This window comes from Falco biarmicus, chromosome Z (genome assembly GCF_023638135.1).
Source record: "Falco biarmicus isolate bFalBia1 chromosome Z, bFalBia1.pri, whole genome shotgun sequence".
Lineage (NCBI taxonomy): Eukaryota > Metazoa > Chordata > Aves > Falconiformes > Falconidae > Falco > Falco biarmicus.
Genome location: NC_079311.1, coordinates 58,277,283 through 58,296,589, shown reverse-complemented (window position 1 = coordinate 58,296,589; position 19,307 = coordinate 58,277,283). Strand labels below are relative to the sequence as shown.

At 42.1% G+C, this 19,307-nt stretch overlaps 1 protein-coding gene across 8 annotated transcripts in view; it reads right to left on the bottom strand.

The window, feature by feature from the left end:
* Window positions 1-3,463: 3,463 nt before the first annotated feature.
* The window catches only part of ARHGEF28 (Rho guanine nucleotide exchange factor 28), a 126,438-nt gene continuing 110,594 nt past the window's right edge, over window positions 3,464-19,307 (bottom strand). For 7 of the 8 annotated variants that reach the window (XM_056324783.1, XM_056324782.1, XM_056324784.1 and 4 more), the window contains one exon: window positions 3,464-4,673. In XM_056324783.1, the coding sequence (XP_056180758.1) occupies window positions 4,513-4,673 (161 nt within the window). In that variant the 3' untranslated portion in view covers window positions 3,464-4,512. The remainder of the gene's footprint in view (window positions 4,674-19,307) is intronic. The other variant, XM_056324788.1, reaches the window with a different exon arrangement.

Genomic DNA, 19,307 nt, shown 5'->3' with positions numbered 1-19,307 from the left:
GGCAGAGCCCCACCGTGTAACACCCTTAACTGAGCCTGAGCAAGCGAGGAAAAGAGGGAGAAACTTCTGCACAGCTGATCCCTAGGATAGGAAACATAGCTCTGCAAATCTGGGAGCCAACTACCAACCTGGATAGAGCTGCTGCCAGCACTGCTCTGCATGTCAGTGAAAAACACTGACATTCCCAGGTAACATACCTGGACCATTTCCTCACCATGGCGCACAAACACACTTGCAAGTTTCTCCACAAATCCTCTTAGTCTTTGGTAATCTCCTGATACCAGAAGCCTAGCAGCCTACCGTCTGATGCACTTTTGCAGGCCGAAGGGCTGTATTACTGAGAACAATTTACACTAATGCCAGCAAGGTTATCCTTTGAGGTTTTTCCTTTATACTGAAGAAATGAAACACTCTCGTTTCACGTCAGCCTGCTAAAGGGAGTCTTTACACAAAATTCAAGCCATTCAGTTCAGGCAGTCCTCACAGTCATCTCAGAACCTGGCAGCAAGTGAGACAGGAACACCTTTATGGAGGTTAACATGTAGCTGTTGTTATGACCAAGATTACCAAAAATATTCACAGCTACATTTGCAATGGGTCTACATACAGATCTTTACTAGGGACGAGAACACAACAGATACATCCATTCACCTTGGCAAAAAAAGTCACAAAGTGACTGCAACTCTGCAAGAAAGAGCAGACATCCAACCTGTTACAGTATGATAATGCCCCACAATCTATGCTGTTTCTACCTCTGTAATACAAATTAGGCACGGTGAAGGCTTTGGGGTTGCAATTATTTTCCAAACAGAATATTCATTAGAAGGTATCTGAGAGTCACGCCATTTCCCCATTTGTCATCAAACGCATAAGGAAAACTGCCTCATCTGCAACTCTCCTTTGCTTTTAAAATTTAGTCAAAGCAAATTGTACACATCACGTACCACAGCACAGCCTCTTTGTTTTCTCTGAATGAACAACACCATGAACATGATTTAACTGGCATTATGGCACATTACTACAGGATTTGCACCTACTTGATTAAGATGCAGTGAAAAATCTTACTCGCTTTTTTAACCTAAATGGGTGGTGCATAAATTAACGCAGCCCACAGGGCACTCTAGGTAAAATGATTCATGTTCTATACGTGGTAAACATTAACAGATATCTTTTTAATCACTTTAGTAAACAACCTTTGGGGAGTTTTGCTGAGAGCCTAATCTGTATTTAATTTAGTCATTTGAAAATTACATGGATGAGCTTTGTGAAAAATCTCTTAAAACTGCAGCCAAGTGTGCTGTTTACCTTAATAACAGCAGCCAAGTGAGGCATTTTCTCTACTCTGGCCTCATTCTGTAAATGACTGTGTAAATCCAAGGTTCTCGATCCAGCCTATTGTAAACTTGAGCCCTTCCTGAATTCCATGTTACCATTTTTATCAATTTGGGGAAAAAAACTGTTTTGTGAGTTTCCCTTAAAAATCTCTCAAAGTCACTTGATACGACAGCTTCACTAGCATACAACACTGAGGAGAAAATGCTGGACAAGTATAGATATTACAGTAGTGAAAACCCCCCTTCGTTAAATGGTGGAAGAAAGTTTAAAAAAGAAAAAACAAAGAGAAAGCCCAGCCCGGTGGAGTGGTGATTTGTGGTACAGCAACTGCTCTTTTAATTTAAACACTGAAATTAATGACTGAATTAGATTTTGAGCTTTCAGAGGCAAGATGCCTTGAGAAGTGCGGCAAAAAGAAAACACAATATATGGGATGAGTTAAAAATAATGGCCTTGCAAATAAGTCCACTTCAAAATAATGTAATAAAGGCGAAGGGGAGAACTTCTAAATATATTTTTCTAATTAAAAAAGAAGATGAATCATTAATATATGCCTGACAATGACTGAAAATGCAGCCTGCTAAAATGGCAGAGTCTCATTGAGGCTGCATTTACATTCTGCTAAGTATTAAGAAACGCCTAAATAATGGACAGAGTTTAGGGGTGCATAATACATCTTGTTATAAAGAGCACCTGCTGAGGCCATACTGGCCTATAGTTTAAACATTTTCTACAATTAAAACACCTAAATCTAGAGGCCACCTGTTTCTTGCCTTTGCCTTCCTCGAGTGCCAGAAATTTTACTGTAAACACAGGTGAGCAAAATAAAATGCTGCCTGATGTTAGGGGACTCCAGGAATTTGCAGAACAGCTGAAGTCCCAGCCAGCCGCTTTTCAACTCCCAGCCCCTCAATTAAAACTGACGAGAGAAGCAGTATCCTCTCTTCCTCTCCCAGTGGCAAAGCACTTACAGGACAATTCCCACACCAGGCTGGGACAGCAACTATCCATCCAGCAGCTTGGATTTGACAGTAACCAGTACCAGATGTTTCAGCGAAGTCATAATGAAATGCAGAAAGAGCAATTGTGTAGAAAACTACTCAGTTTTTCCCAATTTCCTGCTGGTTCCTGGGCCATGCACAAATACTGGGGCATACTGCACCCCAAGAAACAGGTCTGGCTATTCAGAAATGTGCCAAAAAGCTGTCCACATGGCAACCCTGAATTCATTGCTGACTGGTAAAATCAAGAAGCTGTGGACTGTCCTTACTGCAGGACCTTTAAAAGAGGTGGGATTCCCATTTTACTTTTAGCCTAACTGTGAAAAGTAAAGAGGGTAAAACATTAACAGAAATTCTTAAGAAGTTTTTTCCGTTATAAGGAGACATATTAAAGAAGTGCTGTCAAGTCAGCAGGAGTCTTGAACATTGGAAACAGAATCTGTAAAATACATCTGCAGGCCCAGTCTTTCCCTGACATGCCATACCAATTAATACCAGCTGGGAATCACATCCTGCTCAATGAGGTCAGGTGCTCAGTTGTTAGCCCAAGATACCAACTGAACAGCTACTCTTGGCAGCCCTGTAAGATGCAACTCAGAAAGCTCTGCTTTTGAATACTCCCAGCGGCACACCTCAAAATCCCTGGAAGAGAATCCTCCACATTAAGAAACCTTTGCTGACGAACATCTACTATCTAGAACTCTGCCCCCTGCAAAAGATTTCACACAACACAAGGCTTAGGGTAAAATGAAAACCACATGACGCCTGGGGCTTATCCAGACAAACAGGCAGGGGCAACCCTTCGCTCCTCTGCCCCGTGAGCTGGGCAGATTTGAGGCAGCTCTGATCCAGGAGCTGTGCAGCTGCATCCCTGCTGTGCTGCTGATGATCCACCATCAGCCATGCTAAGCAACACCTGGCCGGTCCAGAAGGCTCACTGCACCTGCTCAAATAGGCACATCCTTGGTTTTGCCAGCTGAGGTCCCTGGAGCACAGCTTTGGCTGTGCTGGACCAAGGCAGGTGTATCTGCAGCAGGGCAGAGTGCAAACCAGGCAAGGAGATTTTCTTTTTTTTCTTCCTTATTTCAAACTTCTTTGGAGGACCTAACAATGAATCAAAGTCACAGTTTTGCAGAAATGCACAGAACATTTATTCAATTCAACAGAAGTGTACAAGTATTTCTGAAAGGCAAAAAGGCATAAAATAGGTCCTGCTTTCTTACTGCCTAACACACAGGTGGTCTGATGAGCCTGAAAGCAGGAAGACAGCTGACTCCTACATGGGAAAGCAGTGGAGTTTCAAAAAGGTTTAGTTAACTAAAAGCCTACGATTTATCCCCTTTCTTTTCTTTTGACCAGTGAGACAGTTTCATCTGGTAAATTTTAATGTGTAAGGTATCCCCTTTCTTTTCTTTTGACCAGTGAGACAGTTTCATCTGGTAAATTTTAATGTGTAAGGTATCCCCTTTCTTTTCTTTTGACCAGTGAGACAGTTTCATCTGGTAAATTTTAATGTGTAAGGGCACTTACAGAAATGAGGTACAGTTATAATACAAAAACTGATTTACAGCATCTTTGCCCTCTGGCAGGAGTACCAAAATGATGATAAGCTTTGGGACATGAACAAACACCTACAATTATGCAGTATATTGAGAACATAAAAAACATCATCTTCTGAGCAGCCCCTGAGCCCACAGATAAAGAAAATGACCCGATAGTTAAGGGTACATAGCACATTTCAACAAAGACTATAGCCATCGTTCTTACATTGCTGTCTTCTTACATCACAACTACCACAAGCTTACTGATCCATACTCTGAAATCTCAAATAGCAGGCCCACCTCTCTTACGTTGCCCTTTTAAAAAGAGGACCCAGGAGAAAATCAAAACTAGCTTTCACAACTCTCAACAGCATCTTTACAATTCAAAAATGTTATGTCTCCCCTGCTACCCATTGCTTCTTGCACAGCATTTGAAATCATGTCATAAATTAAAAGATTATAAAACAAAGGCTGCAAAATAACTTAATTTTTGTATTTATTATGGGGAAAAGCTTGCACTGAATATTAAATGCTACCCTTAAAGCCATTTGGTCATATGGAGAGCAACTATAGACATTTAAAAAAGCAAACACCATTATATTTCCAAAGTGCTACTGAGATTAGAAAATGAGCCATCAGAGGTAAACAATCTTCTCCTCCACTCTGCCTCCACTTTCTGCATCCTGCAAGCTCTCAGGCTCTTGGTTCAGCAGCAATGCGTCTACCCGTGGTGGCTGGATGGATCCCTGGTTTGGAGTGCTTGCTTGGGGACCCTGGGTCTGTGACGCGTTCAGATCTGTAACACACAAGAGAAGGATATATGACAATGCATCTTCTGCCACGCCCATACCATCATGAAGAGCAAATTTTGACTTTTTCATTAGCACCATTTTCTAGTTTGCTGGATCCATCTTGAAAGGAAAACACTGCTGTATTCAAATTACAGCCTGGTGAGAGGTACCTTGAAGAGATTTCAGTAAATTTGGGTAAGTCTGTCCACTGTTATCCAGGGGATGACCACTGTCAATGTTTTTATAATAGAAGCAATTTATACCCATACTTCACTGACCAGACATACAATAATGGAAAGTCATAAATGCTGTCAAGAGTTGGGCTGGGGAAAACATACAGCATATAAATAGTACCTTTACTAGTAATAATACAATTTTAAAATTAATACAGTTTCCATCATTATGCAGAATTTTATTTGCAAGCCTTCCTTTTATGGATGAAAAAGAATCAACTGAGTAAACCCAGTTAAAAGACTACTTGACCGGCACTTGCAGTCTGTATCAGATGTATAACCATTCAGCTTTTTCTGCCAAGTTTATCTGTGTTTATTTGCACAAATTATCTAATCTATTCTTGTTTCAATCCTTTAGGTGTGACATGGAGATAATACTTGCACACAAACACAAAGAAATTATTCCGCAAGAATTTTCATTTGTCATCTTTCTAATTTTCTCCTGCAAATGCAAAGAATCGGGTACCTGTTTTGCAGCACTGAGCTCTGTGAGGCTTCTGTGACAACCTGCACACTACTTTAAAAAAATAAAAAATAATAACCATGGTTGGATTTTATCCCTAGTCAGCTTTCTGTCCCACTTCAGGCCCTCAGGAACTACACCTTAGTAGTTGGCTTTTCTACATCTGTATTTCTGAAAAGTGATTTTTACCATAAAACCAAGCTGCATTACAAGAAAGCATGTATGCTCGTACCTAGGGATGAGAAAAGTCTGCAACAGACAGGCTGCAATACTTTTCACTGTAATCTTGGCCCAACCATCCTCTGCTGTTACATCAGGAGCATTAACATTTCATTCTTCCCTCTGCAAAAAGGACTCCACAGGAAGAAGGGGAACTTGGCATCTCTCCCACAGTATGGGTAACACCAGAAGCAAGCAAACCCAGCACAGAGGTTCTCTGAGCCTTGGTCATTCATGCAGAGAGCTAAAAAGACATTTCATGCCTGCTCTGGTCCCTACCCCTTCTCACATGTATGTGCAATGACAATCTATTATAAAGGATATAGTTGCGTTTTTACACACCATGTTGCTCTAACTGGTGGCAATTTAAAATGACACCTGCCCACATCTGGCATTCCCCCAATGCATGCGGCTTTCACCCGTCTTGTTCACTGAAGCGGGAGTTCAAGGCAAAACAAGCTTGCTGGCACCCTGCAAAGCTAGGCTTCCCGGCTGCTCCCCGCCACGGGGCGTGTGGAGCGGTGGGAGATGATTATGCGATGGGCATGTGGAGACATGTTGTGTCACTGCCTCTGCCTTCAGCATCTTCTCCTCTTCGATATTCACACAGCTGGGGGGAGCAAACAGGCTTTGGGGCTTCAACTCCCAGCATAAGCCACATGTATGTTATATACCTTCTGCTGAGACTGCTGGGTCAGTGGCAGGGGCAAGGTATTTTTACACAAATAGTGCTTAGTCATAGTGGGATGACACAGAATGTTAAGAAAATTAATTCCAAATTCCCTTTCTTGTACTGTTTTTACACTAGATTTAAAGGATCAAGTTTCAGTTCTGGTGAAAATCCAACTTAAGTCTTGATTGCACCAAGTTGTTTGCAACACGTAACACAGCAGGATTTGACTCCCTAACTTACTCAAACAGCCCTGCTTTGTTGCCTTCATTTATTTTTTATAGCCATATTAGAAAAATATTACAATTTACAGCAGCAAAAAACCCCCAGAAATACTCTACATCTGCTATTCTTTATGGAAACTGGATACTTCAGTTATTTATTTATTAAAAAGCCCTACCCATGAAAGATCTTCAACCTCTAAACACTTATATTTTTGGGTAATTTTACCCACATTAATATTCCTTTTAAGTCCTGTGAGTCTATTCACCTTAACAAAGTTATGTGCATAAGAATAACAGGCAGTAAGCACTTATTTGAAAGATCTGTTTCCAACATTTATGAAGTACATAATTGGAGAAGTCTAATTACAAATTTGAAAAAACCCAGAAAAGAAAGAGAAACACCTTACATGCAGTTATTTTCCACCACCAAAACTAAACAGTAATTGCTTCACCAATTAAAACAGTAGCTGTTTCCAAACCATTTCTCATTAACTGTTAGAACTCAAAGCAGCAGGGCTGAGCAGTGGAAACTGCCAGCATTCTGGAAAAACAAATCAGATTCTGTCACTATCAAGATAAATTATTTATTGCTAGCCTAGCTGCTTTTTTATTTGCTTTTTGTTGTTGTTGTTGGGGTTGGGGGTTTGTTTGTTTGTTTGTGTGTTTTACATTCTGTTGCATCCAGAGAACCTGAACAGCAGGAGAGCACCCAGGAGGTGAAAGCCCAGCTGCTGCTGGGGTGATGAGTGGCTTCTCAGGCTGGAAGGGTTGCGCTTAATCCAACCAAGGAGAGAAGTGGCTGGGTTTGGCTGCACTTGGGGTGGCACTCAACACAGGCTCTGCCTAATAAAAGCACAATGTGTCCCTGGGGCCAACATACTCTGCCTGCCTGCAGGGAGGGCGCCTGCTGTCTCCCTGCCCAGTGCCATGCTGGAAGCAGCGGAACCAGGAGACCAGCTGGTACCACAGGCAGCAGCATGACGCACCCCAAGTGCAGCTGGCCAGGGAGGCTGGAAGAACTGCCAGAATTTTAACAGCCTCAGGTGAAGGGAGAGGGAGGAAAGGGGACTGATCTGCCAGCCAGCATTGGTTCTTGTCATGCAGAGTAGTGACAGCTGCCAAGAAGTCTCCACTGAGCTCCCTGGGTGCAGCACAGCAGAACCAGCTGCCCTTGACTCCGAGCAGGACAACGGTGGAAGAAATCCTCCTCTTTAAACGCTCTCCCAAAACAGGGAAGAAACCTCTGGAACCAGCTGTGAAAGCATCAGCTGCTACCTTACTAAAGAACTCTGAGAGCTGAGGATGCTCACAACACCAAAAAGAATAAAACCAAACCTACTGTCCATGCAGACAGCAAGACAGGGGGGCTAGCAAAGGGGGCTGCTACTGGAAAGCAACAGCTGGGAAGCTCTCCCGTGCTCCCCAGGCAGCCAGGGCACCCCTGGAACCTCCCCAGACCCTCCTCCAGGCCCACACTCTGCAGCCCTGTGGCTGACAGAACTTGGTATGGAACAACAGCCTGGTAAATAAGGACCATTGGCCTTTTACAAGCTGCCTTTGTTAGGATCGCAACTCACCTGCCAACGTCTGCCACAAAATCACTTTTGTATTGTTCCCTTTCTTTAAATTCAGCATTTACTTATCCTCTCTTCTGCTCCCTTCCGACCTGCCGAGTGATGCTCGGGCAGGCTGTGCTCAGCTCAACAGCGCGCCCACCAGACCAGCACCCACACGCCAGCAACCAGCAACGCGTTCCCACCGCCCCTGCCCGCACCCCTCCTGCCTGTGCTGGGCTCTGCCCCTGCCTTGATCCTGCAGCCCTTGCGCAAGAAGGACAAGCAAAGGTGACTGTACCTGGCCACAGCCTTCCCCTTGCTCATTTACACCTAAGGTACACAATTTTCCCTTCATATTTATGTAAGTGCAGAAAATATTCCGAGATTTCCAAAGCTAAGCTGTAGCTTAAACCCTTCTGCAGGCTTTTCTATGAGATTCCCTAGGTCCCCACTCCCTCCCACTTCAGCAGCGGCCAAAGCTGTTGGCATCTCACTGCATCCTGGCCCCTGGAGCTTATGTGCAAACTGAAATATCCTTTAACTGCTTCTCAGTTACGCAAAATTTATTTCTCCTACAGCACTACAGGTAACTCTCTCCTAAAGAAACGGAGCCAAATCCACAGCTGCACCATGTATACCCTACACAAAACAGAACAGCAGACCAGAAAAATCATCTCTTTCAATGTTGAGCTGGTCAAACTCCCTGGCAAGGAGTTGAGGCTGGAGACCAAGTATTAGGTGACCTGTGGTAGCATTTTAACATTTTGGGGCTGTGTAGCCTATTCAGCCCAGCTGTGCCACGCTGCAGTACAAAATACCACGTAACTCCAGCTTTTCCTCCTTTTTATCTCAGCTGAGAGCATTCATGAAATAAAGAAAACCCAGGCACTCCCTGTTGTCTCCCCCATCAATTTTCTCAAAAGGGAGTTAGAGGCTGTTTCTAACAAGTTCTGGAAAAAAATCCCACATTGTCTCATGCACATGGCCACATACTGCCAAATCCAACATTAAAAACAAATCCGACTTGTTCCCCGATTTCCACGAGTTTAGCTCCAGTACCACGAGGACAGGTATCAGAAAACTGCAGAGAGAGACTGCCCCAAAATAAAAATTCTAGGCAACCTAAACACACCAGTAATGGCAGCCTGCAGTGCATGGCTTTTCATGGAAGTTTTTGAGGGGACCTCAGTTCTTCAAACCGGGTCTGGGTCCAAACTCAGAGAAATGACAACCCATTGGCTAAAAACATGCTAATGTATGGGAAAGGAAGAAAAGCAGCATTCCACATCCTAACTACCATCCCCTACCCTTCCTGTCACACCAAGAGACAGGATTAGTGGCATTGCAGAAACTGCTCAGAAGGTGAAGGACAAAGGATAGGGCATTTTCAGGAATCTGAGATTAAGAGATACCAAAACAAACACAGCCCATGCTCCAAAGGTGGGGGGGGGGGGGGGGGTGCGGGATACAAAAGCCAAATAAACAACTCATTAGTCACGCTGATTCTCACCTTCTGTCTGCTGTCATAGGATGTGCACACTTCCACACCAAATAAATGCCATGGATTTTCCCCTTCACCCCTTCTCTCCCCCCCCACTCAAGGATCACAGCTCTGCAGGTAAGCCTGGAGTGCCCAGAGATGATCATGGGAAGGACAGGAAGACTTTATCAAGGCACCAGGAAACACTCCAGGCAAAAAAAACCTTTCAGGTCTCTGTGCTTTTAACAGAAAGCCCTTAGTTTTCCTCCTTTAGCTCATACCCTAATTTCACAGCATCGCAGGATAATTCAAGCTGGAAGGGATCTTAGGAAGCCTCTGAGTCAAACTCCTCCTCAAAGCTGGGTCAGCTCTGAGGTCAAGCCAGGTTGGATACTCGAGATTTTTCCCTTCCCAGTCGTATTAAAAAAAAAAAGGAGGGGAGGTTTGGGGGGAACTACCATACGGATTTTGCAGAAACTACATATAATACACTGATTTAATTTGCTGTGATTTTCAGAGATCTGTGTCACATGTTGGCCCTCTTTACAAAATAAAATTTCATTAAATGATGAGAGATTTATGCCACTTTTAGCAACAAGTAAGTTAAAGATTCTCAAAACCATTACTTTTCTGAAAAAATTATATAGAGTTAGGTTTGGTTTTACCATTTATTTATAATAGCTGGTACCAGTTTTTATACCAAGTTCATCTGGACTGACAGCTGACAAATCAACTTCAGGCCAAAGCTATCTGAAATGGCAGAGCTGCTGTATTTCATCCCCCCACTGGCACTCATGCATAATGCAAAGCATAAACAGACGCCTAAAAACTGATGCTAAATCTACCCGGCCTGGGATATTCAAAGAAATTCAAGGGTAACAGGCTCTCATTTGGCATTACAGTTCAATAGCAAACGGCAGCCTAACTCCCATCAGCTCCACTGGAAGTCCCCAGCGGCAAACCCCATGGTACCTCTTTGTCTCTAATGGCGTTCCCAGTGGTTTCAATGCAGATTGGTTAGCGACAGCCAGTTCCCCGGGGAACTTCAGGCACCTCTGCCTCTCTCCCTTTCCTCCCTGTGAAAGGTACTATGATCATTTTTGCTTGCTTTTTTTTTAGTGCCTACTAAGACCTTCCCAGTTTACAATGGATTTTCCACACCGCAGGTTCAGTTGTTTATGGACCTGATGGTTGGAGCGAGAAGGAGAACACCACCACCCAGCACCAGCCCTACCATAGCAGCATAGCCTTCACGTGGGAACAACCGGGACTCACTGCTGCCACACAGGTTCAGACCACCTGCTACATAAAAAGTTCTCACAAGCTTTGAGGATCCGAGGACAACTTCCAGCAGTTTCACTGGGAGTTGAGATAGAAAATACCACCAAGAAACCAGGCCTTCACACCTCAGTAAATCTGATTTCATAGCGGGAACTGATTTTGGCACCAGGTCTCAAAAAAACACTGGGAAAAGTATTTTGACCCTGAAGCTACCAAGGAAAGAGGAGCCTAATCCATTTCCCAGCTGACTGAACAAGGCAGGAAATCAATCTGAGAATTTTAATGCTGCTATTTACTTTCACCCAGCCCAACCCTGTGAAAAAGCAGCAGCTGCATTTCTTAGGCAAATAAGCACCTTCATGAATAACAGGTCTTTTCACAAAAAGCAGATGAGCAATTAGATCATAATAGATCCTACATTAATTAGTCTTATCAGCTTTTGGTGCCTTTTTTTTTATTTTTGGTTACAAGACAAGACAACAAAGAATTCAAAGTCTATGATGAATAAGGTCTGCAACATAACTCTTCTTCATGTCTGTACTTTGGATTTCAATCATGGTAAAATTACTGGAAATACCATCATTCTGCACGTTTCTGTTCTTTGTTTAGTTGTTGGCTTAGGTAAAACAATGCAATTCAGTTTTCAAGTTTTGCCTCATAACTCTTTAGAGAAGTTGGTCTAGAGAATTTGGACCAAATTCTTGGCTGAGACAAAATTCACATTTATTCCAACAAAACTGCTTTATCATAAAGCTCCACAGTGGTTCCAAGTAACTTCTTTGATACTAGTCTTAAAGCTTCAGGTTCCATAGTCACATGATGATGCGGTTGCCTTTTCTTTCAGTAAATCCCAGTAAAAACACTGTTTCTAACACTGGTGTTATCAAATAAAAGATTTTAAAAACATCCCAAGCTGCAACACTGCCAGTGATACCACTCTAACATCAAGTTTAACATCAAGCATGCCCCTAGGTTGAAACAATTAAAAATTTTAACCTACATACATGGCTATGTTATCAGTTGTGTTGGCTTTAAAGCACACAGCTTCTAAGCTATTTTTGGCATACTGGTTTTTATTGCATATCAATGAGAGACTTAAAAATAGGTCTGACTTATTATCATAACTTGTCTATGCATTAAATACCCACAGTCTCACCTTGGCAAGGCATACTGCCTGCCAGCTGTCTGCTTCGGTTTAGTATTAATTTATTTAGGAATGAATTCCCTGTTAAATTGTCTTTGCACTAAGCTTTGAAGCTTTAGATGGTCAATTACAGACACACACATGGTTCAACAGGTATTCTGCTAACAATGAACACATGTTTTATTGACCTACTTCTTTTCCAGCTCATTAAACACAGCTGCACTCAAATGATCAAGAGAAAATAACCATAAAACCCCAAGAACACCCTTCCTACAAAGGATCACAAGGAACATGACCAGCTGCCGACGCAGGGCCACTGCTCCACCCAGCACAGCAGCGTGCCCATGCAGGGCACCTCTCCAGGGGCAGGGGTGACCCGTCTGTCTGTGGACAACAACAGGGGGGAAACTCAGGGAAACCTCCGCAGCCTCTTTGTTCTGGTGTCTAACCTGGGTGCATCTGAAGAGGGCTGCAACTCTTTCCCCCCAGCCCATAATCTGCAAGAAGGCACGTGGCCAGCAGGCTGAAGTCAAAACAAATTGCATGCAGTGGGTAATGCTCCTGCTTTAATGGTTTCTAGAGAAATGGAAATCCCATGAAGTTACAGACCCAAACAGCATTTCCAAAGGCTGCAGGGACAATGAAACCAGCCCCCCTTTCTGTCACCAGTCAGCACATCCCCACAATTTGCACCCTGAAGGTAAAACACTGCAGTGAAGCTTCCCCTCCTTCCCTCCCGAAGAGAGAAACAGCATTAACCCTGAAAAAAGTGTCTCTGGCACATTAATTCACTCCCTTTGAGACAACAGGGGACATTTACACATCAAAACTATTCTTTTGAGCTCTCTGTTACCACAGACAGACATTACTGTGTTGATTAACTTTGCTTCATATTTTATGGATGGTTTGGGGTTTGTTATTTTTAAATTACAATTTTACTTTGAAATAAGCATTAAATCAAAGACCTTGGCAAACAAACGGTTTAATCCCCAGCTTTTGGCCAGTCTTTCAGGTGCAACACAAAGGACCAGTGCTCTGGACTTTGGGAAACATTTTCTTGAATAGCAGAAGGACGTAACTCTGTTACAAAGCTGAAAGGGAGAGGTCATTTATAAAACACTCCCAAGTCTCCTCCTAGGCACCTTGGTTTTACGTGGTAGTTTCCCAACAACAGACAGATCCATCACCTCTTACTCATAAAAGCCGACAAGATCAAAACTCAAAGTTAAGTGGCTGAGGAATACTAAGCCAATGTATAGAATTGCTGCAGAAGCGAAAAATAAGGCAAAGCACCTGTTTCAAATCAATTACATGCTAGTCTTACACTTTAATAGAAGCTGCTGCTTGTTGATTAATGCAGGAAAAAATATGGGCGTTACTGTAAGTGTGAGAGCATCTGAGAGAAGCCTCTTCCTGATAGTCACAGAGATACTTGTTCTCCCCTGAGCTCAAAACACAGGGAAAGTGTCACTGATTTTTGACTGCAGTTTGAGGTTTGCACAGCCATTTTTATCCGGTTTTAGTCAGGTTGGCAGGAAGTATATGCACTGATGTTTTCTTCTTGCAGTCATCAAAAAAACCCAGCAAAAATGGAGAAGCTGCACATTCCCCAAGTTTTGCATCTAAGCACAGGAAGTTTCAAGGTGCAAGCGAGTATTTTGAAATGGGTGCCCTTTTTGGTTGCTAGATGCTCTGTGAACATAATAATGACTGTGAAAACAGTTTGCATATAGTCTAAAGGGAAAACTGTACATCAAAGCCAGAAAAAAGCACAATCATCAAATAAGCGTGTACCTCCATCCCTTCAGCCGAGTGCTTTCCTTGAGTGCACGGAACATACTTGGATCCAGTTTCTTCTGCTCCCAGTTCTTTTTGCTAGGGGCAACACTGGTTAGGTGTTAACCCTTAAGCTCAAATTCATCACCATTTCCTTCTGCCTTGCCTCTACTACAAGCTGTCTTTGTCTCCAGTCCCGCAGCTGTGCCTCTGTAGACCCTGGCTCCACTTTGGTATGACTCCCTCTGGTGCCTTCCACCCCCTCACTTCATGTGCTGCAGCTCTGCACCAGCCCCATCCCACGATTCCAGAGAGTGGGCCACTACCCCACAGCAGGAAAAAAAAAAGTGATGCTGTTTCAAAAAACCCTCCTGCACTCATTTTCACCTCCAGCTCAAAACTGCCTGTGTGGAATGCAGAAGCCTTTCTTAGACCCTCAGCCCCTTCCATTGCCGCTGGTGCTGTAATGACAGGTTCCTTTGCACAGGAGACAGCTTCTCTGCAGTTCTTGCTGTCAGGAACAACTATTCTGCCATTCTCAGCCTCAATTAAAACAAAACAAAACAAATCTCTTATCATTCTTGCCAAATATACTAGCTTCCCTGTCTGTCACGTGCTCTTGAATGTGAAACATATTCAATTACTTTTAAAGGCACAAGGGTTTCTTCGATTTTTCTGTGGCAGACCCTAAACAAATACAGCCAAATCACATTTATTTTTGTACCATTTATGTTCCAGCTCTATGTCAAACTTCCAAGGGACACTCAAATAATCTCAGCAGGTGACTGTTGGAAGCCTTCCTATTTGATTAAACTGAAAACAACTTCCATACCAGCATCAAGGCTCCTGCCCTCTACTGCCCCACCAAAAATTTACAGTGGAAAGGAAGTTTTCTATAGCAGAAATAAGATACTCCATGAAATTTCCTCTAGCAGTTTGGCTACAGCCAATATAATTTATGTGGAAGGCAAGTGGGTGCTCCTGTGATGAATGCCAGTAAAAGACAGACAGACAATCTTCCCCAGTTTCTCAATAAATATTTAACAGCAGATGCTGCTGAGGAGGTTTCCTATTACTAAAGCTTCATTAGTTTTACACAACACGCTACAGGCCATTTCCTGGAATATGTAAGGTATTATACTAAATAATTAAAATGATACTGTACTTTTCAAAATAAGCCAGATATACTTGGTGATTCAGCTACATGATTTTACAGGGTGTGTTTGCATACTCAGTATCTTGCAAAATTTGATCATCCATAAGCAGCTTCTCCCAGCCATTAGGCTGCATTATTTATTCACACTTGCGCATCTGTGTCAGGCTCTAACTCCATTACAAAACGTATACAAAACATTTTTCATGTACTAAAGCGGGGCATGTGACCAGGTCTCCAGCCACAGATCACGTTACCTGAGGAAAACACGGACCTCCCAAGGTATCCTCCTGACATCAAACAATTAGGAAGACTCTCGCTTTGTGACTGCTTCTCCTGAGAGATCACCTCTTCACCTGTGGACCTGCTGCCAGTGTCACAGCTCTAAGAAACCTTAAGCCGGAGCTGCTTCACTACAAACCAGTTGCCTGGCAAATGACCCCCTGCCCAGGGTCTCTGCTTCGAAACGTGCTCCTTTCGTTCCTTCTACTTCCCTGAAACCCTTCTCTATTGGAACAACCTTACCTAAGTAAAGAATAAACCTGCGTGTAACAGATATGGTCCAAACACTAGAGTTTCATTGATGCCAGTAATTCCACCGATTTCAAAAACCACTGCACTGAAGTCGCTGAACCATAAATACAAGAAAAATGAGAAAGATTTGGCCATCAACCTGTCGTTGTTTAAGAAGTCTGCAGGCAACAAAACCCTGAGCAGAGATTTACAGCAACACCAGTGGTACCTCAAAAGACAGGGATGGACAATCTCTTCACACCATTCATCACCTTAAAGACGTGCATTATTTTGAACTTCTCTCCCAATGAATGAGCTCTAAATGAGAAGGTATTAGAAAGAATAAAGTGAGACAAGCATTACACAGGAAACTCTGTGCTTACATTTGCATACAAAACAAAACCAGAATATCATTAACTGCTTTAATTAAAAGTTATGTAATACTGCTGCATCTCCTGTGCTTATGTTCAGAAATGAGAAAAAATATTTTGAGATGAGAAAATCAGTAACAGAACTATAAAACCCTAGTGCTGCAGAGCTGAAAAGCAAGTGTTACTTGAAATACACTAACTGCAGATGACATACAATGGCATATTTTTCACTTTGGTAACACACTGCCCTGTGATTTAATCCCTTTTGCCATCTGCCTTAAACCAATGACAATGTTATTCCCAAGGCGAAAAAAATGCTTCCCCTGTGATTCACTTCCACCAAGTATCCCACAGACACTGATATCTTATGGCAGAGCACAAAACTCTGTGTTCTGTGGTACGTAGAGGAGACAAATTTGCTGTTTACTGCAGAGTTTAAAGTAAGATCTTACTTGTTCGAGTAAATCGATGCAATTTTGAACTTGGGAGATGTGGGTGTTGATATTATCCAACTTCATATTTTTATATGCTTCTATTTAATTTTATTCTCATTATAACTTATGTTGAGCACTGAATGGGCTCTGTGCTCACCTATGCAGCCATCCATGCTAGGTGTAGAAGGTGTATGTTGAACACTGAAAGGGCAATTTGGAATTGGTTGCATGTTCTCAATTTGGCATCCATTCAATTAAAAAAGACAAGAAGTTTAAAATAGCTCCAACTACCACATCTGCCCAGGAGGCTCCCTGACAAACTAGGAGCCCCATGGTCATGTCAACCTTTACTTTTAAGAGACTTCCCTCCTTCCATCTTCTCAAGTGAAAGAATAGAAATAATTTGCTCACTGCGCAGGGCAAACACTGAAAAAATGGCACTATTAAAAATACTGTGAAACACATCAGAAAAAGCCAAAACAGGCAGAAAAGCATCTTCACACACCATTCCACAGGTGGTAAGGGGTGGGCCTGCGATGCGGTTTAAACAGGAGACATGTAAAGTGTGTTCTGTACGGGGCACAACAACATTCCAGGTCAGAAGACTAGCAGGTTGATGTACGCGGTAGTTCATCCAGCAGCGATAGTACAGAGATTAACTTACAACAGTCACATATGCAGACCTGTGATGACTTTTTTTGTGGGAGCTAGTAATTATTTAACTGGTTCCAAGCAATGAAAGTGATCTTATTCAACAAAGTCCTTAATAAGAGATCCCATTAACCACCTCCAGCACTGGCAGCAGTAGCTATGCTTATTTGAATAAGGCCCCGAGTTACTGAGCTTTGCCCCTTGCCAAAATCCTGTTCTGACTTGGAACCACAAAAGGAAAGATCTTGTATGTCTTCAGATGGCTTTTTAACACTGCAGTACAAAGCATATTTCACCTAGGTTTTATCACACTTGCATCAGCTTTACATTGCATACCTCTTCTGACTGCAACAAATTCATCTTATACAAATATGAGAAAAGAGCCAGGCCCATACAGCACCATCCTCAATGTCCCTGATACAGACATATGCAGGTACTTCTTCCACATAATGTCATTAGGCCATAACGAATGTTAAGGTAGCCAAAAAAATAAACCTCATCTCTGTTATCAATTGGAAACTAAAACAAATGAATCTGATCTACAGTTTTAAGAAGTTCAACAGAGCAATGACCATTAGCACAATCTGCCATAAGGACCAGGAAGGAATTTCTTATAAAGAATAAGAGGAGGGGAGGGGAATGCATTATAGGATACTACACATTGTTTCTGAGGCTTTGCTTTTTTTATATTGCAAATCAAATATTTTGCATCTCTATAAATCACTTTCTTTGATGAAAACTACTATAAATGGATTCTTCTGCAAAAATCACACTATCTCATTTGCTTATATGCATATATGTACAAGTTTCTGTCCTTTAAAAAAGATTAAAATCAATTAGTCAAACAGCTCTGGTTTCGCTCCCTGGTTTTGCACTTGGCTGTTTACAGAGATCACAGTTTTTTCAATGTTCCTCAAAAAGATTTAAATATATTTTTCACTAGATCATACAGAAAGATCCTTCATGCTACCACTGCAAATGTCTGCAGAAAAAAACCCTCCAACAATCAAGTTTCAGTGCAGTTTTCCAGATCTATCACTTTTCAACTCTATTCCTAGAGTTACAACATCTAAATAAAACAAACAACAAAAAAAGGCAGTACCAGTGAACAATGCTGTTCACTTCAAAGCTTAAAAGAACTAAAACTGCACTGATTCCTGAAATCAAAGAGGTGAATTGATAGGTAAAACCTTAGGCATCACTTCAGCTGGTTAACCTGACATGTCAATTAAACGCAGGAGTAATTTATTCAATTCTCAGTCTAGTCTGACACAAAACCTGTACTTCCTCTCATTCCTAATTAGCCAAAGTACTTGTTTTCTTTTCATGCAGATAATTCCATAACCATTACTGTAAAGCATTAACACATTTTTGTTTCAATCATATTTTCCTCCTGCTGACTGACAGACATTTCCTAGTGAGTGTACTTGAGCCAGTTTCAGCTTTGTGGGAACTCGCCCCAAGGTCTTTAGTGAAGCTCCCTCCCATACACATAAAACGATATATAATCATGATGCTAGCTATGTCAAGAGACACATGTCTTACCTTAGAAAATAAGAATGGAAAATTATGCACTGGAGAAATGTAGCCATTTCCATTTCAGTATATTTATGAAGCTAAATTGCATAGTACTTAACATATGGTAGAATGCAGCATGATTAACTCCCTGACAAGGTGTTCAGGTGGCACTTCTCATTAATTAATTTAAGGAGTTTTTGACAGACCAGACTTCTTACAGGATGCCTAGTAATTCTAGGAAAATTAATGAAAACCAAGAAAATCCTTCTGTGTGCGCACAAAACTTACGATATGCAAGATCTGGCCATGTCTGTATCTGGTACATGGCTATTTCCAGTAAACCATGCTCAGTATTTGTTTCTTAGTTCTACTTTGACTTACTATTTAGGAATGTTTTTTGAATGATGATTATGAGACTTTATATATAAAGCTAGTTGAAAAATGGAGAAAAATGCCATGAAACATTAATCCACACAAAAATATTAAGAGTTTCAGTTAACTTTCAAATTCTTTCTAGTCTTTCTCTCATTGCATCTGTGTTGGTTTTCCTTCACAGTGATTGAAACTGGCTATACCCTGCAGAGGTGTCAGGAAATGGAGACAAAAGGTCAGAGATCTTCTTAAACTCTGCTAAACTCTCTGGTGGAAAAGCATAGCCAAAAAAAAAGCCCAACAAAAAGGAAATTAGCTTCCTTGTATGAAACATTCACACTGCTCAGCTTGATTCACATTGCTTAGGAACAAGTGATTTACATCATTTCCATGTGCAGAGGCATTTGCTGGGGCTTCAGATGCCATCTGTCTTTCAGAGGGAAGTTCGGTGTTCTTCTCATTCCCTGCTGCTCCCCATGCAGTGGCTCCTGATGCATGACCAAAGCAAGTCTGAATTGTGCAGACAGTCAGAGCATAAAATCCCAAATCACAAATGTGACTGTGGAATGTGATGGCACAAC